The 27,967-nt window shown below is 48.3% G+C and overlaps 1 protein-coding gene across 2 annotated transcripts in view; it reads left to right on the top strand.

Annotated features, from left to right (window-relative positions):
- uggt2 (UDP-glucose glycoprotein glucosyltransferase 2) overlaps window positions 1–27,967 on the top strand; it is a 608,113-nt gene that overhangs the window by 554,011 nt on the left and 26,135 nt on the right. For both annotated transcript variants that reach the window (XM_078221650.1, XM_078221652.1), the window contains 2 exons: window positions 14,030–14,146; window positions 24,008–24,161. In XM_078221650.1, coding sequence (XP_078077776.1) covers window positions 14,030–14,146; window positions 24,008–24,161 — 271 coding nt within the window. The remainder of the gene's footprint in view (window positions 1–14,029; window positions 14,147–24,007; window positions 24,162–27,967) is intronic.

Genomic DNA, 27,967 nt, shown 5'->3' with positions numbered 1-27,967 from the left:
TCACTGATTGCCAATCAGAAAAAGACCCATTTATGCCATCTCTTTGCTTCATATCTGCTAACCAATTTATTATCTATCTCAAGACATTACCTGCCATCCCATGTGCTTTAACTTTACATAGTAGTCTGTTATGTGAGACCTTGTTGAAAGACTTTTGAAAGTCTAAATAAACCACATCCACTGGTTCTCCCCGGTCAACTCTACTAGTTACATCCTCAAAGAATTCCAGTAGATTTGTCAAGCATGATTTCCCTTCGTAAATTCATGATGACTTTGTCTGATTATACCTCTGCCTCCCAAATGCCAAGTTATGAAATCCTTGATAATCGACTCCAGCAACTTTCCCAGTACCGACATTAGGCTCACTAGTCTATAGTTCCTTGATTTCTCTCTGCCTCCCTTTTTGAATAGCGGGCTTACCTTAGTTACCCTCCAATCTGTAGGAACCAGTCCAGAGTCCAAAGAATTTTGGAAAATAACCGCCAATGGATCTACTATTTCCAGCGCCACTTCCTTAAGTATTCTGGGATGAAGATTATCAAGACCTGAAGATTTATCCACCTTCTATCCCATCAATTTCCCCCAAACCATTTCTCGACTAATGCTGATTTCCTTCAGCTTCTCACTAAAACTTGTTTCTCTCAGCATTTCTGGCACATTATTCATTTCTTCCTTTGTGAAGACTGAAACACAGTATGAATTTAATTCCTCAGCCATTTCTTTATTGCTATTATGAATTCTTCTGTTTCTGATTGTAAGGGGCCTAGATTCGTTTTTGTCTATCTTTTATTCTTTACATACCTATGGAAACTTTTAAAATCAATTTTTATGTTCTCCGCTAGCTCACTTTCATACTCTATTTTTCCCTTCTTAATCAATCCCTTGGTCCTCCTTTGCTGAATTTTAAACTGCTCCCAATCCTCAGGCCTATTTCTTTTTCTTGCCAATTTGTAGGCTTCTTCCTTGAATCTGATACAATGTCTAATTTCATTTGTAAGCCATGGTTTGACTACAATTCCTTTACCACTCTTGCGCCAAACAGGAGTGAACAACTTCTGGAGTTCACCTATTCGTTCTTTAAGTGCCTGCCATTGCCTATGCCCTGTCTTTCCTTTCAGTAATGTTTCCCAGTCCATCATGGCCAATTCATGCCTCATACCATCATATTTACATTTATTGAGATCCAGGACCCTGGTGTCAGAATCAAATACATCTCTACTCACCTTGACAAAAAATCCTATCATATTATGGTCACTCGTCCCCAAGGGTTCTCTCTCAACTAGATTGCCAACTAATCCTTTCTCATTGCATAACACCAAGTCCAAGATGGCCTGCTTCCCTTGTTGGTCCCTCAACATATTGCTCCAGAAATCCATCCCGTATGCAATCCAGAAATTCCTCCTTTATTGTACTATGTGTAGATTAAAGTTGTCCATAATCACAGATGTTCCTTTAACACATGCATCTCTGATTTCCTGTCTAATGCTTTTCCCAACATTACCACTACAATTTGGTGGTCTGTATACCACCCCCACAAATGTTTTTTGCCCCTTGTTGTTTCTTAACTCGACCGATACAGATTCCATGTCATCTTTGCTAATATTTTTCCTCAATATCCTATCAATATCATCTTTAATCAACAATGCAACTCAAAGAACAAAGAACAGTACAGCACAGGAAACAGGCCCTTTGGCCCTCCAAGCCTGTGCCACTCATTGGTCCAACTAGACCATTCGTTTGTATCCCTCCATTCCCAGACTGCTCATGTGACTTTCCAGGTAAGTCTTAAACGATGCCAGCATGTCTGCCTCCACCACCCTACTTGGCAGCGCATTCCAGGCCCCCACCACTCTCTGTGTAAAATACGTCCCTCTGATATCTGAGTTATACCTCGCCCCTCTCACTTTGAGCCCGTGACCCCTCGTGATCGTCACCTCCGACCTGGGAAAAAGCTTCCCACTGTTCACCCCATCTATACACTTCATAATTTTGTACACCTCTGTTAGGTCTCACCTCATTCTCCGTCTTTCCAGGGAGAACAAGCCCAGTTTACCCAATCTCTCCTCATAGCCAAGACCCTCCATACCAGGCAACATCCTGGTAAACCTTTTCTGTACTCTCTCTAAAGCCTCCACGTCCTTCTGGTAGTGCGGCAACCAGAACTGGACGCAGTACTCCAAATGTGGCCTAACCAGCGTTCTATACAGCTGCAACATCAGACTCCAGCTTTTATACTCGATACCCCGTCCTATAAAGGCAAGCATACCATATGTCTTCTTCACCACCTTCTCCACCTGTGCTGCCACCTTCAAGGATTTGTGGACTTGCACACCTAGGTCCCTCTGTGTTTCTATACTCTCGATGGCTCTGCCATTTATTGTATACCTCCCCCGTACATTAGTTCTTCCAAAATGCATCACTTCGCATTTATCTGGATTAAATTCCATCTGCCATTTCTCCGTCCAATTTTCCAGCCTATCTATATCCTGCTGTATTGTCCGACAATGTTCATCGCCAACCGCAAGTCCAGCCATCTTCGTGTCATCCGCAAACTTGCTGATAATACCAGTTACACCTTCTTCCAAATCATTTATATATATCACAAATAGCAGAGGTCCCAGTACAGAGCCCTGCGGAACACCACTGGTCACAGACCTCCAGCCGAAAAAAGACCCTTCGACTGTTACCCTCTGTCTCCTGTGGCCAAGCCAGTTTTCTACCCATCTAACCGCCTCTCCTTGTATCCCATGAGCCTTAACCTTCTTAACCAACCTGCCATGAGGGACTTTGTCAAATGCCTTACTGAAATCCATATAGACAACATCCACGGCCCTTCCTTCGTCAACCGTTTTTGTCACTTCCTCAAAAAACTCCACCAAATTTGTAAGGCATGACCTCCCTCTTACAAAACCATGCTGTCTGTCACTAATGAGATTGTTCCGTTCTAAATGCGCATACATCCTGTCTCTAAGAATCCTCTCCAACAACTTCCTTACCACGGACGTCAAGCTCACTGGCCTATAATAACCCGGGTTATCCCTGCTACCCTTCTTAAATAACGGTACCACATTCGCTATCCTCCAATCCTCAGGGACCTCACCTGTGTCCAATGAAGAGACAAAGATTTTCGTCAGAGGCCCAGCGATTACATCTCTTGTCTCCCTGAGCAGTCTAGGATAGATGCCATCAGGCCCTGGGGATTTGTCAGTTTTAATGTTACCTAAAAAACCTAACACTTCCTCGCTTGTAATGGAGATTCTCTCTAACGGGTCAACATCTCCCTCTGAGACACTCCCAGTCAACAAGTCCCTCTCCTTTGTGAATACCGATGCAAAGTATTCATTTAGGATCTCCCCTATTCCCTTGGGTTCTAAGCGTAATTCCCCTCCTTTGTCCCTGAGAGGTCCGACTTTTTCCCTGACAACTCTTTTGTCCCTAACATATGAATAAAATGCCTTAGGATTCTCCTTAATACTATCTGCCAAGAACATTTCGTGACCTCTTTTTGCCCTTTTAACTCCCCGTTTGAGTTCTTTCCTACTCTCTCTGTATTCCTCCAGAGCTCCATCTGTTTTCAGTTGCCTGGACTTAACGTACGCCTCTCTTTTCTTTTTGATCAGATCCTCAATTTCCCTGGTTATCCACGGCTCTCGAATCCTATCTTTCCTATCCTTCCTTTTTACAGGAACATGCCTGTCCTGCAGCCTTATCAACTGTTCCTTAAAAGACTCCCACATGCCAGACGTGGACTTACCCCCGAACAGCCTCTCCCAATCAACGGCCACCAATTCCTGCCTAATCTGGCTATAGTTAGCCTTCCCCAAATTTAGCACCCTACCCTTCGGACAACACTCGTCCTTGTCAATTACTATCCTAAAGTTAACAGAGTTGTGGTCACTATTTGCTACATGTTCCCCTACCGAAACTTTGACGACCTGACTGGGCTCATTTCCCAGAACTAGATCCAGTAGAGCCCCCTCTCTAGTTGGGCATTTGATAAAGTTCCCCATGGTCAGCTTATGAAGAAAGTAAGGATGTGTGGGATAGAGGGAAGTTTGGCCGATTGGATAGGTAACTGGCTATCTAACAGAAGACAGAGGGTGGTGGTGGATGGAAAATTTTCAGACTGGAAACCGGTTACCACCGGAGTGCCACAGGGATCAGTGCTTGGTCCTCTGCTATTTGTAATTTTTATAAATGACTTGGAGGAGGGGGCTGAAGGGTGGATCAGTAAATTTGCTGATGACACCAAAATTGGAGGAGTAGTGGATGAGGTGGAGGGCTGTTGTAGGCTGCAAAGAGATATAGATAGGATGCAGAGCTGGGCTGAAAAATGGCAAATGGAGTTTAACGCTGACAAATGCGAGGTGATTCATTTTGGTAGGACAAATTTAAATGTGGATTACAGGGTCAAAGGTGCAGGGTTCTGAAGAATGTGGAGGAACAGAGAGATCTTGGGGTTCATATCCACAGATCTCTGAAGGCTGCCACTCAAGTGGATAGAGCCGTGAAGAAGGCCTATAGTGTGTTGGCGTTCATTAACAGGGGGTTTGAGTTTAAGAGCTGTGGGGTTATGCTGCAACTGTATAGGACCTTTGTGAGACCACATTTGGAATATTGTATGCAGTTCTGGTCACCTCACTATAAGAAGGATGTGGAGACACTGGAAAGAGTGCAAAGGAGATTTACCAGGATGCTGCCTGGTTTGGACGGTAGGTCTTATGAGGAAAGGTTGAGGGAACTTGGGCTTTTCTCTTTGGAGCGGAGGAGGTTGAGAGGAGACTTGATAGAGGTTTATAAGATGATGAGGGGGATAGATAGAGTGAACGTTCAAAGACTATTTCCTCGGGTGAATGGAGCGGTAACTCGGGGGCATAACTATAGGGTTCATGGTGGGAGATATAGGAAGGATGTCCGAGGTAGGTTTTTTACTCCGAGAGTGGTTGAGGTGTGGAATGGACTGCCTGCAGGGATAGTGGAGTCAGAAACTTTAGGAACATTGAAGAAGCTATTGGATAGGCACATGGAGCACTTCGGGATGATAGGGAGGAAATAGCTTGATCTGGGTTTCAGACAAAGCTTGGCACAACATCGTGGGCCGAAGGGCCTGTTCTGTGCTGTACTGTTCATAGAATCATAGAAACCCTACAGTGCAGAAGGAGGCCATTCGGCCCATCGAGTCTGCACCGACCACAATCCCACCCAGGCCCTATCCCCACATATTTACCCGCTAATCCCTCTAACCTACACATCCCAGGACTCTAAGGGGCAATTTTTAACCTGGCCAATCAACCTAACCCGCACATCTTTGGACTGTGGGAGGAAACCGGAGCACCCGGAGGAAACCCACGCAGACACGAGGAGAATGTGCAAACTCCACACAGACAGTGACCCGAGCCGGGAATCGAACCCGGGACCCTGGAGCTGTGAAGCAGCAGTGCTAACCACTGTGCTACTGTGCCGCCCACTATGTTCTATGTACATACTGTTCCAAAGAACCTTCCAGTACGCATTTTACAAATTCCTCCCCGTCCAGACCCCCAGCCGTAAGCACTTTCCAGTCTATACCAGGGAAATTGAAGTCTCCCACTACCACAACCCTATTTTTTCTGCACATATCCAGAATCTCCTGACGTATCCGTTCCTCCACTTCCCGTGGGCTGTTGGGTGGCCTGTAGTATACTCCCAGTATAGTGATTGCACCTTTCCTGTTTCTGAGCTCCACCCACAGCAACTCATTACATGACACCTCTAAATTGTCCACCCTCTGCACCGCTGTAATATGCTCCCTAACTAATACCGCTACTCCCCCACCTTTTTTTAGCCCCTCCTCTGTCTCGCCTAAAACACTTATACCCCGGAATATTCAGCTACCAGTCTTGTCCTTTTAACCATGTCTCCATCACCGCAACCACATCCAAATTCCGCGTAAGCGTTAAGGCCCTAAGTTCGCCTGTCTTACCCGTTACGCTCCTCGCATTGAAGCAGATGCACTCCAGACCTCCAGGCCCACTCAGGTCATCCTGCTCCAGAATGCTCTTCTTAGCTAGCCTTGCCCTGGCCCCCAGATCGACCCCAGCCTCAGTACTTACTGACCTACTGTTTTGATCCCCACCCCGCTGCACACTAGTTTAAACCCTGCCGAAACACTCTCGCAAATCTCCCAGCCAGGATATTTGTGCCCTTCCAGTTAAGGTGTAACCCATCCTTTCCGTACAGGTGCCGTCCTCTCATGAAGACTTCCCAATGAACTATGAATTTGAAACCCTCCCTCTTGCACCAGTCCTTTAGCCACGTGTTCAATTGTAGAATCTCCCTGTTCCTGGCCTCACTAGCACTAGGCACTGGGAGCAGTCCAGAGATTGCTACCCTCGAGGTCTTATTTTTTAGCCTCGCACCCATCTCCCTGAATTGCTCTCGTATGACCCCCCCTGCTCTTTCTACCTACGTCATTTTCACCAATGTGTACAATTACATCTGTTTGATTACCTTCCCTTTTTAATATGCTTCCTACCCTCTCGGAGACATCCAGTACCATGGCACCAGGGAGGCAGACTACTATCCTGGAGTCTCGTTTGTGCCCGCAGAACCACCTGTCCGTGCCTCTAACCATCGCATCCCCCACCACTATTTCTCTCCTAATCCCCTTCTTTCCCTTCTGGGCCTCTGAGCCTGTCTCTGTGCAGGCGATCTGGTCTTCGTGGCTTACCCCTGGAGGATCATCCCCCTCCACAAAATCCAAAACAATATACCTATTTTGGAGGGCAACCACAGGGGATCCTTCCCCTCTCCCATCTGTTGCCCAGCCCTTACTATTATGGGAGACTGCCACTGGGGTACATGACCCTTATGACTTTTACCCTTCCTAACTGTGACCCACTTGTCTTCCTTCTGAGGCCCCGGTGTGACTACCTGCTTATAACTTCTGTCTATTATTTTCTCATTTTCCCTGACTAAACTGAGGTCATCCAGCCGCAGCTCCAGCTCCCTTACTCGGTCTCTCAGGAGTTGCAGTTCCATGCATCTGGCACAGATATGGACCTCCGGGAGGCAAGTCGTCTCCAGGAACTCCCACATCCCACACCGAATGCAGCGAACTGGCCTCTCACTCGTACCTGCCATTTCCTTTATAGTTTTGGAAAAAAATAACAACCTTCCTTGCCTCCGCCTATTTTTGCCTAAGCCCTTAGAGCCAAAGCCCTTACAGCTCTCACTCTGCTCCCTGCTTACTCCGCTGCCCGCTCAAAAGTGCAGCCTGCTTTTAAACCCACCAAAAACCTTCCCAGGCCTCTCCTGGGCCTACTTCCGGTTTCGGAAAAAACCTCTGATTTTAAACCCAAAAACCACTGAAAAATAAATAAATAAATCAAGTCTAGAAACAAACTCTCTTACCCTCAGTCTGCTCCTGTGGAACAATGAGGCTGAAACCTCCAAGGTGAGCCCTTTTTAAACCCACCAAAAACCTTCCCAGGCCTCTCCTGGGCCTACTTCCGGTTTCGCAAAAAACGTCTGATTTTAAACCCAAAAACCACTGAAAAATAAATAAATCAAGTCGAGAAACAAACTCCACCACCTTTTTCTTTCTGTCTCCCCTTCCAACACTGAATAGCCCTCAATGTTTAATTCCCATCCTTGCCCACCTTGGAGCCACGTCTCTGTAATGCCAACTATATCATACATCTATCTGTGCAACAAATTCATCTATTTTATTTCGAATGCTCCGAGCATTCAGGTACAAAACCTTAAGGTGGATACTTTTAACATTTCTTTCCCTTTCCTACTATTTTTTATTCGGTCTTTATCTGACTCTGGCCCTTGATTTCTCTGCCTATCACTTTCCTTATTCTCCTTACTCTATCTTCCTCTTGTTCTTAATTCCCCTGCTCTGAATCATTGCAAAGGTTTCCATCCCCCTGCCACATTATTTTAAACCCTTCCAACCACTCTGGCAAATACCCCCCACAAGGACATCTGTCCCAATCCTGCCCAGATGTAACCCGTCCAGTTTGTACAGGTCCCACCTCCCCCAGAAGCAGTCCCAATGCCCCAGGAATCTGAAACCCTCCCCCTCACACCATCTTTTCAGCCACGTATTCATCCTATGTATCCTGCTGTTTCTACTCTGACTAGCACGTGGCACAGATAGTAATCCTGAGATCACTATCTTTGAGGTCCTACTTTTCAGCTTGCTTCCTAGCTCTCTACATTCTGCTCTTAGGATTTCATCCCTTTTTTACTTATGACATTTGTACCAACGTGTACTATGACCACTGGCTGTTCGTCCTCCCCCTTCAGAATGTCCTGCAGGCGCTCTGAGACATTCTTGACCCTACTACCAGTGTTGCGAAGTTGGAATTTGAGGTTGATAAAGATGTAAAAAATTGTAAAAATGCTAGAGGGAAGAAACATTGCATGATCCCTTTAAAAGCTGGTGTTTTGATTCAGTGCTTGGAGGTTTAAAGTGCAAAGTACACACAGCGTCCAAGCTGAAACATTTGTATCAAAAAGTCAAGCTGTGGTCTTCACAAGACAACCTGTTTTTTTTTATTTAGCCCAATCAATTTAACCAGACACTCAGCTACAGGAACCTATAAGATGTGAATTTGATGGTGTTGACAACATCAGACCAATCCTATTGTAGGAAAATTGATAGGTCACCTTCACAGATATAAAACAGAGTGCAGGGGGAAAAACAGGAGAGCAACAGAAGAAGTGTAACTGCTCAAGTCTCGAGAGGGAGAGAGCAGCTCTCAACTCTGCCAGCTTCAGATATCTCTTACGAGAGAATACACCATCTAACTAGCAAAATATATCAAATCAGAAAGAACTTACAGACAGAGGAATCAACAGAGGAACTCCAAAAGATTCCGAAAGCCTCAAACCTGGTTGTATTTTTGAGAGTGACTGAATTCTATTATTATATTATTTTTTGGTTAATGAATGAGTATTGTATATATTTGAACAGCATTCCATTAGAATCTTATTTTATTTGGTACGTTACTTGTTTCGTTAAAGTTCCCGGTTAGTTAAATAAATAAATGGTTAAGTGTTCATTTTAAAGTGAGTATCAGGTGTTTCTGTTAGTTAACCACTAAATGTTGCTGAAGAATAGTTCGCACCCTCTCACACACTTTTAATAGATTATGAGGTGAGGTATTCCTCTTTGGGGGATTCAGCGTTACTTCTCAGAAGGGGGTCACCTCTGCATCGTAACACCAGGGAAGCAACATACCATCCTGGAGTCTCGTTTGCGGCCACATTCCCCTCACAATTGAATCTCCTCTAACTATTGCATTCCCACACTTTATACTCCTTCCCTCTGCAGCAGAACAAACTGTAGTGCAACAGATTTGGCTGTTGCTGTTTTCCCCTGAAAGGCCATTCTCCTCAACAATATCCAAAACGGCACATCTGTTTTGCAGGGGAATAGCCACAGGAGATTCCTGCATTGCCTGCCAGCTCTCTTACTCTGCATGGTGGTCACCCATTCCCTTCCTGCCTGTGGAGTCTGAGCCTGAGGTGTGACCACCTCTCTATATGTGCTATCCATGGAACTCTCCGCCTCACGGATGCTCCACAGTGTGCCAAGCTGCCACTCCAGCTCCAAAATGTGGGCTTCCAGGAACTGCAGCTGGAGACACTTCCTGCACACATGCTGGCCCCAGGCACTGGAAATGTTCCCGGCCTCCCACATGGAGCATGAAGAGCAGACCATGGCTTGGAGATCTCCTGTCATGTCTTACCCCTTTAGATTAAACCTTTGAAAGATGTTTTGTTTCAGATTATATCTAATTCTCTAGCCCTTCTTTTCTGCTCTGCTTTACTGCCGAATATGACCCTTACAAACTATAAACTACAGAAATTACAAAGAACAAAGAACAATACAGCACAGGAACAGGCCCTTCGGCCCTCCAAGCCCGCGCCGCTCCCTGGTCCAAACTAGACCATTCTTTTGTATCCCTCCATTCCCACTCCGTTCATATGGCTGTCTAGATAAGTCTTAAACGTTCCCAGTGTGTCCGCCTCCACCACCTTGCCTGGCAGCGCATTCCAGGCCCCCACCACCCTCTGTGTAAAATATGTCCGTCTGATATCTGTTAAACCTCCCCCCCTTCACCTTGAACCTATGACCCCTCGCGAACGTCACCACCAACCTGGGGAAAAGCTTCCCACCGTTCACCCTATCTATGCCTTTCATAATTTTATACACCTCTATTAAGTCTCCCCTCATCCTCCGTCTTTCCAGGGAGAACAACCCCAGTTTACCCAATCTCTCCTCATAACTAAGCCCCTCCATACCAGGTAACATCCTGGTAAACCTCCTCTGTACTCTCTCCAAAACCTCCACGTCCTTCTGGTAGTGTGGCGACCAGAACTGGACGCAGTATTCCAGATGCGGCCGAACCAACGTTCTATACATCTGCAACATCAGACCCCAACTTTTATACTCTGTGCCCCGTCCTATAAAGGCAAGCATGCCATATGCCTTCTTCACCACCTTCTCCACCTGTGACGTCACTTTCAAGGATCTGTGGACTTGCACACCCAGGTCCCTCTGCGTATCTACACCCTTTATGGTTCTGCCATTTATCATATAGCTCCTCCCTACATTATTTCTACCAAAATGCATCACTTCGCATTTATCAGGATTGAACTCCATCTGCCATTTCTTTGCCCAAATTTCCAGCCTATCTGTATCCTTCTGTAGCTTCTGACAATGCTCCTCACTATCTGCAAGTCCTGCCAATTTTGTGTCGTCCGCAAACTTACTGATCACCCCAGTTACACCTTCTTCCAGATCATTTATATAAATCACAAACAGCAGAGGTCCCAATACAGAGCCCTGCGGAACACCACTAGTCACAGGCATCCAGCCGGAAAAAGACCCTCCCACTACCACCCTCTGTCTTCTGTGACCAAGCCAGTTCTCCACCCATCTAGCCACCTCCCCCTTTATCCCATGAGATCCAACCTTTTTCACCAGCCTACCATGAGGGACTTTGTCAAACGCTTTACTAAAGTCCATATAGACGACATCCACGGCCCTTCCCTCGTCAACCATTTTGGTCACTTCTTCAAAAAACTCCACCAGGTTAGTGAGGCATGACCTCCCTCTCACAAAACCATGCTGACTATCGTTAATGAGTTTATTTCTTTCTAAATCCGCATACATCCTATCTCTAAGAATCTTCTCCAACAACTTCCCCACCACGGACGTCAAGCTCACCGGCCTATAATTACCCGGGTTATCCTTCCTACCCTTCTTAAATAACGGGACCACATTAGCTATCCTCCAATCCTCTGGGACCTCACCTGCGTCCAGTGACGAGACAAAGATTTGCGTCAGAGGCCCAGCGATTTCATCTCTCGTCTCCCTGAGCAGCCTTGGATAGATTCCATCAGGCCCTGGGGATTTGTCAGTCTTTAAATTCTCTAACAAACCTAACACTTCCTCCTTTGTAATGGAGATTTTCTCCAACGGTTCAACACTCCCCTCCGAGACACTCCCAGTCAACACATCCCTCTCCTTTGTGAATACCGACGCAAAGTATTCATTTAGGATCACCCCTACTTCTTTGGGCTCCAAGCATAATTCCCTCTGACGCTACAAAATTATTAAATATTTACCCGACCTTTCTACTTCCCAATCAGCTCTTTCCCTTGTGCCCTCTGCTACTGCAGCAGAGCAAGACCATACCTTGCTTTTACCTTGCTTGTCCTCCTCACAGTGCCCTTTTTTTTTGGTTAGAGGAGGATGAAGGGAGGATGTTGTTCTTCTGTTTATCTCTGGAAAGGTTCTTCTGATCACTGGCCAGCTCGATCACTGACCAGCACAGCGACCCCTCATCGCAGCCCCACCAATCCCCCCCCCATGCCCGATCGCTTGCCTTCTGGGCCAGCCTTGACCCCCCCCCCCCACCTCTCCCCTGACCCCGGCAGTCCCAATTCCCCCCGCCACTCTCCACAGTCCCGACCACCCCAGCAGCTTGACCCCGATGGCCATCCCAAATCGCTTGGGCACCCTCTCTCTGTCACTGCCGAGTGCAGAGTGGCAGCAGGGTTTCCCACCCCAAGTGGTCTCCCTGCACCCAGAGGCCCTGCTTCCTCTGGCCCCACCTCCTTGGCACGGCTTGTTGCCCGGTGGGGAGTACTAAGGTGCCCCCTTGAGCCTTGCCACTTTGTCCCTTGGGCCGTGCTCTGCTTTACTGCCGCATATGACTCTTACAAACTATCAACTACAGAAATTACCTCTGACACTACAAAATTATTAAATATTTACCCGACCTTTCTCCTTCCCAATCGGCTCTTTCCCTTGTGCCCTCTGCTAAGGGGGCTGGCAATACCCAGGTGGCACTCCCCCTCAAGCTCCGACCCTCTGGGAGACCTCCATGGTCCCCCCTTCACTCCAGTGGGGTCAGGCCGCCAGCTCCCCGCAAGTGGGGAGCTATTGTAAACCCCGCTGGAGTGAAACACTCCTGGTGGGTGGAGGGGTGAGGGAAGGCTAGTGGGCCTGGAGACTTCAGCATGGGCCCACCAGTGAAATGTAAATTACATTGAAATCAGCATCAGCTGGAAATCCAGCAGCCGGAGACTCGCGGAAGCCATGGCGCCCGCTAAGTGGCCTCCGTAAAGCAGTGCAGCGGGCTGGGAGAATCGCCCCCCTCCCACATGTATCTCATCAGGAATGGAGTGCTGAGTTCATATTTTGTTTGACAGTTTTAAGAGGCTATTAAAGGATTAGCTGTCTTTTATATGGTCATTGATACGAAAAATAGGAGCAAGAGGAGCCAGGTGGCGCTTCAAGCCTACTCTGCCATTCAATACTATCATGGTTGATCTTGGGCTTCAACTTCACTTCCCCATCCACTCTTGATTCTCTGAAAGACCAAAAATCTATTTATCCCAGTTGATCCACGATCAAGCATTCACACCCTCTGGGATAGAAAATCCCAAAGCTTCACAACTCTTTGAGTAAATTAATTTCCTCTCATCTCAGTGCAAAATGATCTGTCCCTTATACAGTGGAAGCAATCTCTCAGTATCTACCCCTTTAATCCCTTGCAATATTATCCATTTAAAGAAATTGCCTCTCATTCTTCTAAACTCTAGAGAATAAAGGCCCAATTTACTCAACTTCACATCATAGGAGAATCCTCTCATCGCAGGGACTAACTTAGTGAACCTTGACAACCAATAGATTTATTGGGCAATATGTAGCGCCACAGTTTTTTCTCTTACATTTGTCGGTGTGAATAATGCAGAAGTGAATAATGTGAATAATACACAACAACGTCAATGATACATTTGTTCACTGTCAGAGTTCTGGATTTTAAGACCAAGGAAAATAGAATTATCTTGCAAGCATTCAACCTGCACTAGAGCTAGAATATTCATTTTGACATTGGGTTGGTTACGCTAATTAAAATATTTTTGTTATCCTTAAACAATTATTAAAAGGATTATTAAAAGAAAAAATAACTGCAGGTGAATGATCTATCTCAGATTGTTTACTAGGCATTTTACCAAGTTAAATTTAATAATATTGAACAATGTCCCCAGGATTTAATCACATGAGTATTTACATATTTATCTGCTTGAACACTACCTTTTCTGGCCATGGGTGACTGTGTGGAGTTTGCACATTCTCCCTGTGTCTACATGGGTTTCCTCTGGGTGTTCCAGTTTACTCCCACAGTCCAAAGATGTGCAGGTTAAGTAGATTGGCCATGTTAAATTGCCCCTTAGTGTCCAAAGATATATAGTGGATCAGCAATGGTAAATGTGTAGGGTTATGAGGATAGGGTGATGGGAGTGGGCCTGGGTAAGATGCTCTGTTGGAGAGTTGATGCATACCTGATGGGCCGAATGGCCTCTTTGTGCTCTGTAGGCATTCTTTGTTTAACCTAACTTCATCTCTTTTTAACTACAATGACTCTTAATTCATTTATTAATTTACTGTTTTGGATATTTTGTTTCGTTTAATTAGTCCTCAAGATTACTGTCATCATTTTGTTTGTCTTGCTTCCAGGATCTGCCCAATAACATGATTCATCAGGTGGCTATCAAATCCCTACCGCAGGAATGGCTCTGGTGTGAAACCTGGTGCAGTGATGAGTCCAAAAAGATGGCTAAAACTATAGACTTGGTGGGTAAAGTACCTGATGTTATTAATTACGGGAAGGGGTGGGGGCTGTTCAGTTCCCATTCGCCACAGGCACAAATCCCATTATGGCTGCAAATTATCTTAACAGAGCCATAACAGGATTTGTACCAGGGAAATCTCAGAATGACGGCGAAAATCTACACATGATGGCGACGTTATCAAGTTCACACACAGTGAGGGCATGACCCTGATTACCATCAATTTGAATAGATTTAAATATTCTTAAAAGGCTTAGCACCATTGCTTTTGGGGACTTTAGATACTCCCCCCCCCCCCCCCCCCCCCCCATCTCCAGCGTGGTGTCATGCCAGCGGGAATCATCACTGCTCTCTTGCAGTCAATTAGACCATACGGGGGGCTTGGAGGCCAGTGTAGCCCCCAGGTGTTTAGGGACATGGTAGGGAAGTGCCCAGCACCACTCTCTGACATCCTTGTACTGCCAGGTTGGCAAGGGGCGGAGCAGGGCAAGATGCAGAGGCTTCCCATTTTGTAGGGGAGGTGTAGTCAGAATTACTGACTACTAACAATAGTCACAAACTAGACTAACCTCTAAAAAGTCAAAAAACTCTTACCTTGTAGTTGTAGTCACGTTTCAGTCCTGTATAACTAAGAGACTGCTTACCAACTACTTCAGGGCAAAGGTCACTGCAGAGTGCACTCTTCCCAGACTGCTTCAGGGAGATGGTGACTGCGGCGTACACTCTTCCCAGATTGCTTCAGGGTGACTGCAGAGTTTATTCATTCGTGGGATATGAGCATCGCTGGCTGGCCAGCATTTATTGCCCATCCCTGTTTGCCCTTGGGAGGCAGTTGAGAGTCCACCTCATTGTTGTGGCTCTGGAGTCACATGTGGGCCAGACCAGGTAAGAACAGCAGATTTCCGTCCCTAAAGGACATTAGTGAACCAGATGGGTTTTTCCAACAATTGACAATGGTTTCATGGTCATCAGTAAATTCTTAATTCCAAATTTTTTTTAATTGAATTCAAATTCCACCATCTGCCATGGCGGGATTCGAACCCGGGTCCCCAGAACATGAGTTGAGTTTCTGGATTAATAGTCTAGTGATAATCGCACGAGGCCATCACCTCCCGAGGACACTCTTCCCATATTGCTTCTCAGATTGCTTCAGGGTGATGGTGACTGCAGAGGACACTGTATCCTGACTGGCAGACTACTTGCTGTTGTTCTGAACAGCTGTTATTATTGATCCAGTAGAACACACCTTGTCTTGCAGCTTGTTGAATTTGGAGGGTGGACTGTGATCGAGTGTGGTGTGTCTTCTGCTTGGACTTTGAAGTTGTGTGCTTCCTGTACCTATAGGAGTGGAATGTTAGACAAATACCTGCATTTTAATGTAATTCCCCGACTTAATTTAAGTCCTCAGCCAGCCCCCCTACTCCCCCCTGTCCTCAATGTTCATCCTCCAACACCTACAAAGGAGCTCTTCAGGATTTAGAGATGTGGTCAGGAGGATAAGGACTCTGGGTCACAAACAAATAGCACATCTGTGATCCAGCATTCGTCCCCTCCCAATATCTTCTGGGTTTGAAGTTGTCCCCAATTCCACTCCTTCAATGACAGATCTGTGATCCTGTCTTCTTCTCTGGGTCCTCTCCCAATCCCCCAATGCTTCATCGGAAAGATAGGATACTGTTTCTCTTGCTGGTAGAAAATCAAAGATTGTGTCTGTACAGACATGGACCCTCATGCCCAATATTAAAGCCTCCATTTAGTGGCAACTGGTGACAATCTAGCAAGAATGGAAAAGATTGGGCCTTTCCCCATCATTAACACATGGAATATAGCAATTCCTTATCAATACATTGGTTTGATTTTTTTCCATCTATTTTGTATTGGATAGCTTTCCTTAACTTATTGCATTTTGCTGGAGAAATAATTATGCTGCAGACTGCTTCTTTGCTCAAGACTTAAAAGGTTCATAGGATGTGCACTGCCACAAACCTGCAGCTGACAGTCAATATTCTGTTTAAATATTAACAACATCCCAAAACTGGGTTTGTGGATGTGGTAAGAAGTTTAACAACACCAGGTTAAAGTCCAACAGATTTATTTGGTAGCAAAAGCCACACAAGCTTTCGGAGCTCTTAGCCCCTTCTTCAGGTGAGTGGGAATTCTGTTCACAAACAGAACTTATAAAGACACAGACTCAATTTACATGAATAATGGTTGGAATGCGAATACTTACAACTAATCAAGTCTTTAAGAAACGAAACAATGTGAGTGGAGAGAGCATCAAGACAGGCTAAAAAGATGTGTATTGTCTCCAGACAAGACAGCCAGTGAAACTCTGCAGGTCCACGCAACTGTGGGAGTTACAAATAGTGTGACATGAACCCAATATCCCGGTTGAGGCCGTCCTCGTGTGTGCGGAACTTGGCTATCAGTTTCTGCTCAGCGACTCTGCGCTGTCGTGTGTCGCGAAGGCTGCCTTGGAGAACGCTTACCCGAATATCAGAGGCCGAATGCCCGTGACCGCTGAAGTGCTCCCCAACAGGAAGAGAACAGTCTTGCCTGGTGATTGTCGAGCGGTGTTCATTCATCCGTTGTCGCAGTGTCTGCATAGTTTCCCCAATGTACCATGCCTCGTGGATGTGGTCAACAGCCTGGACAGCTGGCAGACAGGTCTCTCTCTCCCCTTCACACTTCTTGTGACAGTGGGATCTGGCAATTTTGGGCACATACTCAAAAGGTACAATACTGCTATGTTCTCATCAGTGTAGTTTAACTGCAACTTCAGGCTTAATCAAAGTGACACAAGTTACTAACATGAAATCATTGAAGGGTGTTACTGTTTTCATCATGTAATAAAATTAATAACGTAAGAAATAATTTAATTGTTAATGGTGTGTGATAAATTGATATAGATAAGGGAGAAAATCTCTAGAAAATATTTATTTTTAAGAGGTGTTTCAAGAGATATAGCATTTTCATGAAAAGGATTTGTGGGATGTTGAAGTTTGGGAACTTCTGTTTGGTAGTAGTGGATTTCATAGAAATAGAATCATAGAAACCCTACAGTGCAGAAGGAGGCCATTCGGCCCATCGAGTCTGCACCGACCACAATCCCACCTAGGCCCTACCCCCACATATTTACCCGCTAATCCCTCTAACCTACGCATCTCAGGATTCTAAGGGGCAATTTTTAACCTGGCCAATCAACCTAACCCGCACATCTTTGGAAGGTGCTGTCTAAGTGAGTTTCCGCATTTGGTGAGGTGAGTTTCCGCGTGCAGTGGTAGTACACATGGCTGCTACTGGGCATTGGTAGTGGGAGTGATTTTGGATGGGGTGTCATTCAAATTATATCATCGAAGAAACAAGTTATGTTGTCTTAGAGCCATAGAATCCCTACAGTGCAGAAAGAGGCTATTTGGCTCACCGAGTATGCACTGACTCTCTGAAAGAGCTTCCCAGCCAGGCCGCCCTCTCTACCCTATCCCCATAACCCATTTACCATAGTTAATTCACCTATTGCCTCGGTACATCAGTCTATACATCTTTGGACACTGAGGGCCCTATTTTACCATTTTGATTCTAAGGGCTGGGCGGACTTGAAACTGGGAATGTTTCAGATCTGACTTTTAGACCCGTTCTGAGGCACCCCCATACGCACTCTGCCTGCAAAAATATCAGCGAGTCCGAATCGCGCTGCACAAGCCTGTGGGCGGGGCTTAACGCACCCGAAACCCTGCAGCTCCGATCGGCGCCTCCAACTGCGCATGCGCAGAAAAAAAGTGATGGCATGCTGCTCCCCTGCCACATCCCTCTTGGGCCAGATAATGCCGCCCCCTGGCCCCCACAGACATTGCCCCACCCCCACAACATTACTTATCCCCCTCCACCACCCAGACCAATCGTGGGTCCCTCCCCCCGTCCCCTCCGATCTCAGGCAGTGTGGCAGCAGACCCCCCTTCCCCCCCACTGATCTCAGGCAAAGTGATCCACCCTCCCCCATTTCCCTCCTGCCAATCTCAGGCAGAGTGGCAGCGGACCCCCTATCTGCCCCACTGATGTCAGGCAGAGTGATCCACCCTCCCCCCTCCCTGCCACCGATCTCAGGCAGAGTGAACTCCCCCTTCACCCCAAACCCTCCTGCACAAGGCCCCCTTCTCCTTCTGACTCCGATGGCTGTACGACACTTCCCTCAGCTGCAAGTGCTCACTTACCTTTCCCTCAATGCTAACAAGCAAACTGCATGTAACTTGCTGGAATGCTCTGAACAAACTGCCTGCAGCTGACCTGCCTCAACGAGGGGCAGCTCCATTAAAAACCCAAGGATGGACAGGCAGGCGGTACAGGAAAAGATGACGACACGATCAGCCCCCCGATTTACTGAGGGCAACCTGGGGAGGTACTGGATGCGGCAGAGGCGAGGCAGGACATCCTCTTCCCCCCAGGAGGATGCAAACCTAGGAGGGCTGATGGCAATGCGGCCTGGAAGGCAGTTGCCGTCTTGGTCAGTGCCATAGCACTGGCCCCCTGAACCGGGAAGCAGTGCTGCAAGAAGGTCAATGACCTCATCCAGGCAGCAAGGGTGAGTGCTTAACCCCATCTTAACCCCTTAACTCACATCTTCCCCCAAATCATTCCCAGATCCTCCCATCTCCAGCACCCTGCATATTTCCAGCCCCTGACCGCCAAGCATCTCCTCCTTTTCTGCTCCCCCCCCCCACCCTGCCCCCCTCAAGAGCACCACTGCGCTTGCCCTCAAAGGGTCACTACCTGATACTCTGCAGGAATCACACCATTTCTTTCATTGCTCCTTCGTCTCCACAGGAGAAGACCGACCATAACACCAAAGAAAGGGCAAAGACAGGGAGTGGTGAGCCAGACTTCCGGGTCCTCACCCCCTTTGAAGAATGGGCGCTGGAGATGTCCAGGGAAGGGAAGATGTGGACTGTCAGCGACAGCATGGTCGGGCTGGAGTCAAGAAGTGAGCACCTGTCAATCCTCCACTCAATTGGAGGCAATTTCTCGGAGCCATGAGTTTTGGATGCGAGGGGCAAGGTTTAAAGGAGATGTACCGAGGCATGTTTATTTGCACAGAGAGAGTGGTGGGTGCCTGGAACTCGCTGCCGGGGAAGGTTGCGGAGGAAGATATGAGAGTGACCTTTAAGGGGCGTCTTTACAGCGACATGAATGAGATGGGAATAGAGGCATATGGTCCCCGGAAGGATAGGTGGTTACAATTCAGATGGGCAGCCTGGTCGCTGGAGGGCCGAAGGGCCTGTTCCTGTGATGTAATCTTCTTTGTGTTTTGTTCTATGTTCAATGTTCTATGTTCAATAGGTTGATTGGTCAGGTTAAAAATTGCCCCTTAGAGTCCTGAGATGCGTAGGTTAGCGGGATTAGCGGGTAAATATGTGGGGGTAGGGCCTGGGTGGGATTGTGGTCGGTGCAGACTCGATGGGCCGAATGGCCTCCTTCTGCACTGTAGGGTTTCTATGATGATTCTATGATTCAATGGTGAAATGTGAATCACGTTTTTTGCATCCCGGATTCTCCTCCTTCCCTTGTACTTAACGTTGTGTCCTGTGTTGCAGGGACAGATCCGGACGCCCCGGGACCATCTGGCATCATGGCCCCCACTGCGGCTTCTGCCCATCCTGCTCCATACAGCTCGGACATGTCCTCAGAGGATATGGGTGAAGGGACCTCTGAGGGTGGCACCAATTTGGCGTCAGCTTCCATCTTGCAGTTCACCATTCCAGATACTGATACGTCGGTGGGTCCAGTTGGTGGTGAGCTTCAGGGTCACTCTCTGGGAGCACGGCACATCTGATAATGTACATCGGGTGGAGGAGGAAACGTCCGAGGCCTTTGGCATGTGGGTGCTTGCTGAAGGCAAGGACTCAGCTGGCCCCAGGCTACATGCTGGGCCTCTGAGATCACTTCTCCCTCAGCTGCTGGAGATGCAGCAACAGAGCCAGGGAATGCAGGAGAGGCTGACAGCCACAATGGACCAACTGCGAGGCTGTTGGGAGGAGTCCCAAAGCTTTCAGACGGACCAGCTATTGCCTGTCTTGCGTAGTTCTCAGGCCAACACTGCAAGGGTAGCATCTGCAGTGGAAAGCCTGGGGCAGGGGATCCTCACCATGAGTGGCAGGCTCCAAGCAATGGCCAAGTCACAACAGGCCACAGCGGAGTCCCAAAGGGCCACGGCCGAGTCACAGTGGGCCACAGTTGAGGGACTGAACAGGATTCTTGAGATTCTGCGGCCCATGACTGAGAGGCTCGAGAGCTTGCAGGACACCCAGTGGGACAGCGCTGAGATTCAGCAGACTACGGCAGCAGCCCTTGAGAATGTGGCCCAGTCGCAGAGGATCGTAGCTGAGGGGCTCAGAGGGAACTTTCTGCGCCCATTGACAGGTGGCTCCCGACTCAGGTGGCCATCGCAGAAGCTCAACCACCATGGGTAGGATGCAGGTGGTCCACCAGGACTGGCAGGGCCAGATGTCACTGGAGCTTCTGGACCTCACTGCAGAAGCACCGCCATCCCATGGAGTGACCCAGAGGCCCACAGGGGCTCGAGCCCATGCTGGGGCCTTCCAACCAGGAGACTGTGGCTCTGGCTACACCTTCTGACTCCCTGCTTCCTGACACCGGGGCATCTCAGGGGCAGCGGGATGAAGAGGGTGTCATGGAAATGTCCCAGATACCTGGAAGCTGGCCAGGGTCCTCAAGATCCAGGGCCTCTAGTGATGCCACACGCATCACAGGCAACGGGTTGAGCGAGGCATCTGGCCTCCTCCACTTCCAATGTACATTTTGGGGAGACACAGATGTAGTGGTAGGCCACAAAAGGTTAGGAAGTTGTAGTTGCACTGAGATGGCACGGGTGAAGGACTGCGCTAGTTAGATAGATCGTTTAGCACCTTAACGTTTTCCATTTACAAGTTTTTATGTTAGAACTATTGTAGTCATTTTTTCACCACTCACCTTTGACTAACTTGTCTTAGATTTGTCTCGAATGTGAATCCTCTTCCATTGATGATCGCCGGAGAGGTGCTTCATGTTGATGTCAGTTGGGGAGGCCACTCAATGCTGTGTCACTGAGAAAAGGAGGCCATTAGTTCCCCAGAATCCATGAGCAATTCCCTCCCCTCCCCTACCCCACCCACCCAGGGCCCTGTATGGGGGTTTCAGATCACTTACCACTACACAGACATGGGCCCATGTGCCAGTGTGCATGCGGAGCTCAGGTAGGAGTCTGACTAGTTTGCACCAGGGCATTATCATAATGGTGCTTAGCGAGTCATCTTCACCCACCTGCCTGCCAAAGAAACTCGCTAACACAGCGTACCCAGGCCCATCACTCTTGTGTGACAATGTTGAAGGATATGGAAGGGCTTTTGGGGGTGTTGGGGGGGGAGGGTTGGTGGGGGAGCGGGGTGGCGAATGGAACCTGCAGACACAAGCCCCTAGCAACTGAAATGCCTGGTGATCAAGGCCTCCTTAGCCGCCCTCGCATGCCTCATTCGAGCTGCCAGTCCTCCAATGTCTGGGTGGTGTTGCTCGGCGTGCTCCTCCTGCTGGGCAGCCTCCTCCCCAGCAATGCCCAGCTGGTCAGCCTCCATCTCCTCTTCCTCCTCCTCCAATATGTCACCTCTCTGCTGTGCCAGGTTGTGCAAGGCACAGCACACCACCACAATGCGGGAAGACATCAGGGGGCTGTATTGTAGAACCCCACCAGAGCGGTCCAGGCACCGGAATCGCATTTTGAAGAGCCCAATGCACCCCTTCACTAATGCACGGGTGGCTACATGGGCCTCATTATAGCGGGTCTCCGCCTCAGTCACAGGCCTCCACACAGGCGTCATCAGCCATGTCTGAAGCGGGTAACCCATATCACCCACGAACTAACCCCACAGCTTGGGCTCCTCCTCAAATGCCTCCGGGATGTCAGCTCCTGAGAATGAAGCTGTCATGCACACTGCCTGGATGTCTCGCACAGATGTGCATAACGTTCATGTTGTGGTCACACACCAGTTGGACATTCAGGGAGTGGAACTCCTTTCTGTTGATGAATCTTTGTGGATTCTGCAGGGGGGCCTTGAGGATTACATGGGTGCAGTCGATGGCTCCCTATACGTTAGGCATCCCTGCAATGGATGGACGCGCCTGGTCCAGGTTAAATTTGATGTACTGCCCTGCCCGGGCATACAGGCCTTCCATGACCTTCTTGACACAGGTGTGCACAGCTGACTGGGAAATGCCACATACATCTCTGCTAGAGGTCTGGAAGGAGCCAGTTGCATAAAACTTCAGAGCAGCCATCAATTTAACAGCTACTGAGAGTGGGTGCCCCCCCCACCCCCCCCGCCCCCGCCCCGAGGTGCCAGGTCCTGCAACTAGTGGTACAGGTGTTGTACTGTCTCCTTTCAGAGGCAGAGCCATCAGTGGCTCACAGTGTCCAACATCTGTTCAAATGACACTCGTGCATGGAACTACCGGGGTCTCTGCTCCCTCCTTCTCCTCTGAGCGAATGCCGGCCACCCCCTGCCTTTGATGGTCGTCTCGCTCTACTCCTGCAAGTGGTAAGGCCTGGGCCTCCTGTGCCTGCAATTCTTCGTCTTTCTCCTCCTCCTCAGCTCCAGCAGCAACCAAAAGAACAGAAAGATCAATCGGTTGCATCACAAAAGCCATCTCGTCACTCCAAAGGTGGGGGGGGGGGGGGGGGGGGGGGCGGGGGCGGAGGGGGGGGGGGGGGGGCGGAGGGGGGGGGGCAGGGGGGTTGGTGGGGTGGCTGGTGGTTGGAGATGGAGAGGAACACATGTAGAGGTTAAGGAACACTGCTTGCTCCTAGCCCATGAATGATCACTGTCCACACTGCCCATTCCCCCACCCACATGTTCCCCAGAATCACAGACTCCCATTCCCCCACCCACATGCTCCCCAGAATCACAGACCACCCATTTCCCCACCCACATACGCCCCAGAATCACAGCTCCTTGAAAAGTTAAGAGGCTGTAGCAGTGCAAATTGCAAGGGCTTTTTGCACATCCTTCAGCTGGAAGAGTGCTGAGTGCACTAGGACCCAGCAGCACCCAAAAAACCTGCAATCAGTGCTGAGACCCAGGTCCATTCTGCAAATCAGACATCGGAGACCCTGCTGAGCAACAGCCCCACACACACATACACACACACACTCGTAGAGCCCCCACCGAACCAAGAAAGAAAATGGCCGCAACGAAAGGACCAACGAAAGCAGCAGAGAGCTATCAGACACTCGGCACTTACCTCCTGACTAAACCTCACTGATGGAGCGCTGGAGTTGGACTTTTATGGAGCATGTCTGTTCCGTGCCGATTCCAGATGGGCGAATGCAGTGGTAAAGGGGGAAGTGCCGGTAAAGCTGGGCGTGCAGCCGACTAAGTCAATTTAAATGCATGCAAATTAATTTAAATGGGTGTCGCACCCATTTTGGTCCCGATCCCAGACATTTTCGGGCCTTGGTAAAGGAGGAACCGGCACGGTGGCGGGCGCGGATCGCAATACTCGCCTCAACTTCACCAAGTTTTCGAGCCCGAAAACGGGCGCAGCTTGATGGTAAAATCGGGCCCTAAGGAGTAATTTAGCATGGTCAATCCACCTAACCTGCACATCTTTGGACTGTGGAAGGAAATCGGAGCATCCAGAGGAAACCCATGAAGAAGGTGAGAAAGTGCAAACTCCACACAATCAGTTGAACCCAGGTCAATTCGGGCGCAGTGAGGCATTTATTTTCTATTTAACAGTCTGTTGTACTTTTCTTGATAGTATACTACATAGCACTTTAAGGAGGAAAAAAAGTCTTTAAAAACTTCCTTTTAAATTTCAGTGCAACAACCCCAAGACCAAGGAACCCAAGTTAAAAGCTGCTGTGAGAATTGTACCAGAGTGGAGTGATTACGATAATGAAATAAAGTTGTTATTAAAGCGAGTGGAGGAACAAAAAATGGATAACCACATAAAGGCAAATTCACAGTCTCCAGGTAAGATATTGACCTTCACAATTCTTGGGCCCGATTCTCCCATCGCAACCCGCAGCTTTTCTGGCAGGTTCGATCCGGAGAATCGCGTATTGGCTATTTCGCGGGATTTGCACATGCGTTGGGAACGCATGCGCGTCTTTCACAGCCGGAGAACAGTTGCAGTCAGACTGCTCTGGAAACTGGCAGGAAGAGAGATAAGTTATTTGAATCTTTTTTTAATGTATTTTAAATATATTTTGCATGTGATTATCGGGCCCGGCAAGTTCCGTGCCGGGCCCGATAGCATTTCCCAACCCGCCAGGAGTGCTTCATTCCAGCAAGGTTTAGAATAGCTCCCCACGTTTGGGGAACTACTGGGAGACCCCGCCCAAATGAACGAGGGCAATTGGCGCCACCCAGGGGGTCGGGCAGCAGGGGGGGTTGTGCCCCCTGGGCACGGGCACCCACATCTCCACATCATGGGCACCCTGGCAGTGCCAGCCTGTGCCCCGGCACTGCCCAAGGGGCAAAGTGGCAATGCCCAGGGGGCAACTTGGCACTGTCCAGCAGGCATTAGGCAGTGCCAAGGGGGTGGGGCCTATTGTGGGCGGGGCCTAGGAGTGATCAGTGGCGTTGGGGAGGTCCCGCTGCCACTCTGCATTAGGATCAGTCTGGGCTCAAGGGAGGGCAGTGATTGGGGTGAGCTGGGGGGGGGGATAGTCTGCCGGGGTGGGGTCTGAACCCAAGGGGGGGGGGGTTCAGCTGGGGTGGAGGTCTGCCAGGGTGAGGGGTTGGGGGATCGCCACTGCTGGGCGCTCCGGTGCGGGAGGAGCTCAGGGCTGGCCCGGGAATTGTTGTGGGGTCCGCGATCGGGCCGTGGGAGGGGGGCTGGAGAGGCAGCACTGCGAAAGTCCCGAGCTGGCCAGCAAATGGGGAGACTGACAGACCTGGACCACTGCGCATGCGCAGAGACCCGGAGCTGTCAGACTCCGGAGCGAATAGGCCCCGCCCCCTCCCGGGTTTTTAATGAGATGCAAGATTGTGACCTCCGCAATGGACAGAGTGGGGACATTCAGGTCTGAAGTTGCAATGAAAAAATAGTCGTGATCGAGAACAATTTTCCCACCAATTCAGCACTTTTGGGAGAATCGCCTCCCTTGTCGACATGGATCTGGAAATTTTTCATTTTAAATTGTTGCAGTAAGCTATCGAACATCATGAAAGATTTTACAGCATTGTAGACCGCATTAATAACATTTATTGAAGGGCTAAAGATGGGTAGAAAAAAGCAGAGGGAATGCAAGGTGGAAACTTGGGTCTATGCCAAAAGTCAGCAAAGAAGTCATGCAGTCATTATCATAGAATCCTACAGTGCAGAAGGAGGCTATTCGGCCAATTGCAACTGCACCGACCACAATCCTGGTCCTATCCCCATATCCCCATGCATTTACCCTAGCTAGTTCCCCTGACACTAAGGGGCCATTTAGCATGGCCAATCCACCGATCCCACACATCTTTGCACTGTGGGAGGGAACCGGAGCACCCGGAGGAAACCCACACAAACAGGAGGAGAATGTGCAAACTCCACACAGACAGTGACCCGAGCCGGGAATCGAACCCGGGTCCAGGTGCTGTGAAGCAGCAATGCTAACCACTGTGCCACCGTGCCGCCCCAATGACACAGAAGGAGACCATTTGTCTTACTGCGCCCATGTAGAGCAATCCAGTCACTCCTATTATCCCATTCCATCCCTCTAAACCTGCCAAGTTTGTCAAGTTTATTTCTCTCAACTGTCTATCAATTTCCTTTTAAAATTTTTGATCATCTCCACTTTCATCACTCTCACAGTCAGCAAATTCCAAGTTATTATCATATACTTACATAAAAGTTCTTCCTTACATCCTTCCTGTATCTCTTGCCCAAAACCTGTGTTCCCCAGTTCTTATACCAACAGCTAATTGAAATACATTTTCTTTGTTGACTGGTCCCAGTCTGTTTTAATTCAGCAGGACACTGGTCTTGGTCTGTTTTAATTCAGCAGGACATTGATCTTGGACTGTTTCAATTTAGCCGGACTCTGGTCCCAGTCTGTTTTAATTCAGCAGAACCCTGGTTCCAGTCTGTTTGAATTCAACAGGACACTGGTTCCTGTCCCCTTTAATTCAGCAGGATACTGGTCATTATCTGTTTTATTTCAGCAGGACCGTGGTCCCAGTCTGTTTTAATTCTGCAGGACTATGATCCCAGTATGTTTTATGTAAGCAGGACACTGATCCCAGTCTGTTTTAATTCAACAGAATACTTGTCCCAGTCTGTTTAAATTCTGCAGGACACTGACCCCAGTCGGTTTTAATTCAGCAGGACACTGATCCCAGTCTGTTTGAATTCAGCAGGATACTGGTCTCAGTCTGTTTTATTTCAGCAGGATCATGGTCCCAGTCTGTTTTAATTCAACAGGATTACGATCCAATTATGTTTTAAGTAAGCAGGACATTGATCCCAGTTTGTTTTAATTCAGCAGGACACTGGGTCCTGTCCCCTTTAATTCAGCAGGACACTGGTCATTGTCTGTTTTATTTCAGCAGGACCGTGGACCCAGTCTGTTTCAATTCTGCAGGACTATGATCCAGTATGTTTTATGTAAGCAGGACCCTGGTTCCTGAAGGTCTGCAGAGAGATTTGGACAGGCTGAGTGAGTGGGCGAGGATCTGGCAGATGGAGTATAACGTTGACAAATGCGAGGTTATTCACTTTGGAGGAAATAATAGCAAATTGGATTATTATCTAAATGGAAAAAAATTACAACATGCTACTGTGCAAAGGGACCTGGGGGTCCTTGTGCATGAGATGCAAAAACCCAGTCTGCAGGTGCAACAGGTGATCAAGAAGGCAAATGGGATGTTGGCCTATATCGCAAGGGGGATAGAATATAAAAACAGAGATGTCTTGCGGCATCTGTACAGGGCATTGGTGATGCGCTATTCAGACACGAGGCTTGAAGCTCAGTAAATGAAAGGCTTTTATTTACTGTTAACGAAGCTACCAGAACTTATATACACTATCCCAGACTGAAGGGGTCCCGGCCAGAGCAGGGACTCTTATACCTCTCCCAGGAGGCGGAGCCCGACTGGGATGTGCCACAACACTACAGTACAAAGGTGTAACAACCCCACCCTAACCCAACAGCAACAATAGCACAACCCAACAGTAACATATGTTGAGGCTATATTGGATCTGGTGCTGGGAAATGAGCCAGACCAGGTGCTAGACTTGGAAGTTGGTGTGCATTTTGGTGATAGTGACCACAATTCGGTTACGTTCACCTTAGTGATGGAAAGGGATAGGCATGAACCTCGGGCCAGTGGTTTTAGCTGGGGGAAGGGTAATTATGAGGCTATTAGGAGAGAATTAGGAAACATAGGTTGGACTAGGAGATTACAGGGACTGGGAACGTCCGACATGTGGAGTTTTTTCAAGGAGCAGCTACTGCGAGTCTGTGATAGGTATGTCCCTGTCAGGCAAGGAGGAATTGGTAGGGCTAGGGAACCGTGGTGCACCAAAAAAGTTTCTTTGTTGGTTAAAAAGAAAAAGGAGGCTTATGTTCGGATGAGACGTGAGCACTCGGGTAGTGCACTAGAAAGCTTTAGATTGGCTAAGAGGGAGTTGAAGAGCGAGCTTAGAAGGGCTAAAAGGGGACATGAGAAGACTTTGGCGGATAGGGTTAAAGAGAATCCTAAGGCGTTCTATAGGTATGTCAAGAACAGAAGGTTGGTTAGGGCAAGTTTAGGGCCAGTTATAGATGGCAGAGGGAAGTTATGTGTGGAAC

The sequence above is a fragment of the Mustelus asterias genome, chromosome 10, assembly GCF_964213995.1.
Source record: "Mustelus asterias chromosome 10, sMusAst1.hap1.1, whole genome shotgun sequence".
Lineage (NCBI taxonomy): Eukaryota > Metazoa > Chordata > Chondrichthyes > Carcharhiniformes > Triakidae > Mustelus > Mustelus asterias.
Note: the sequence above shows the minus strand (reverse complement) of the source record. Positions and strands in the feature narration are given on the sequence as shown.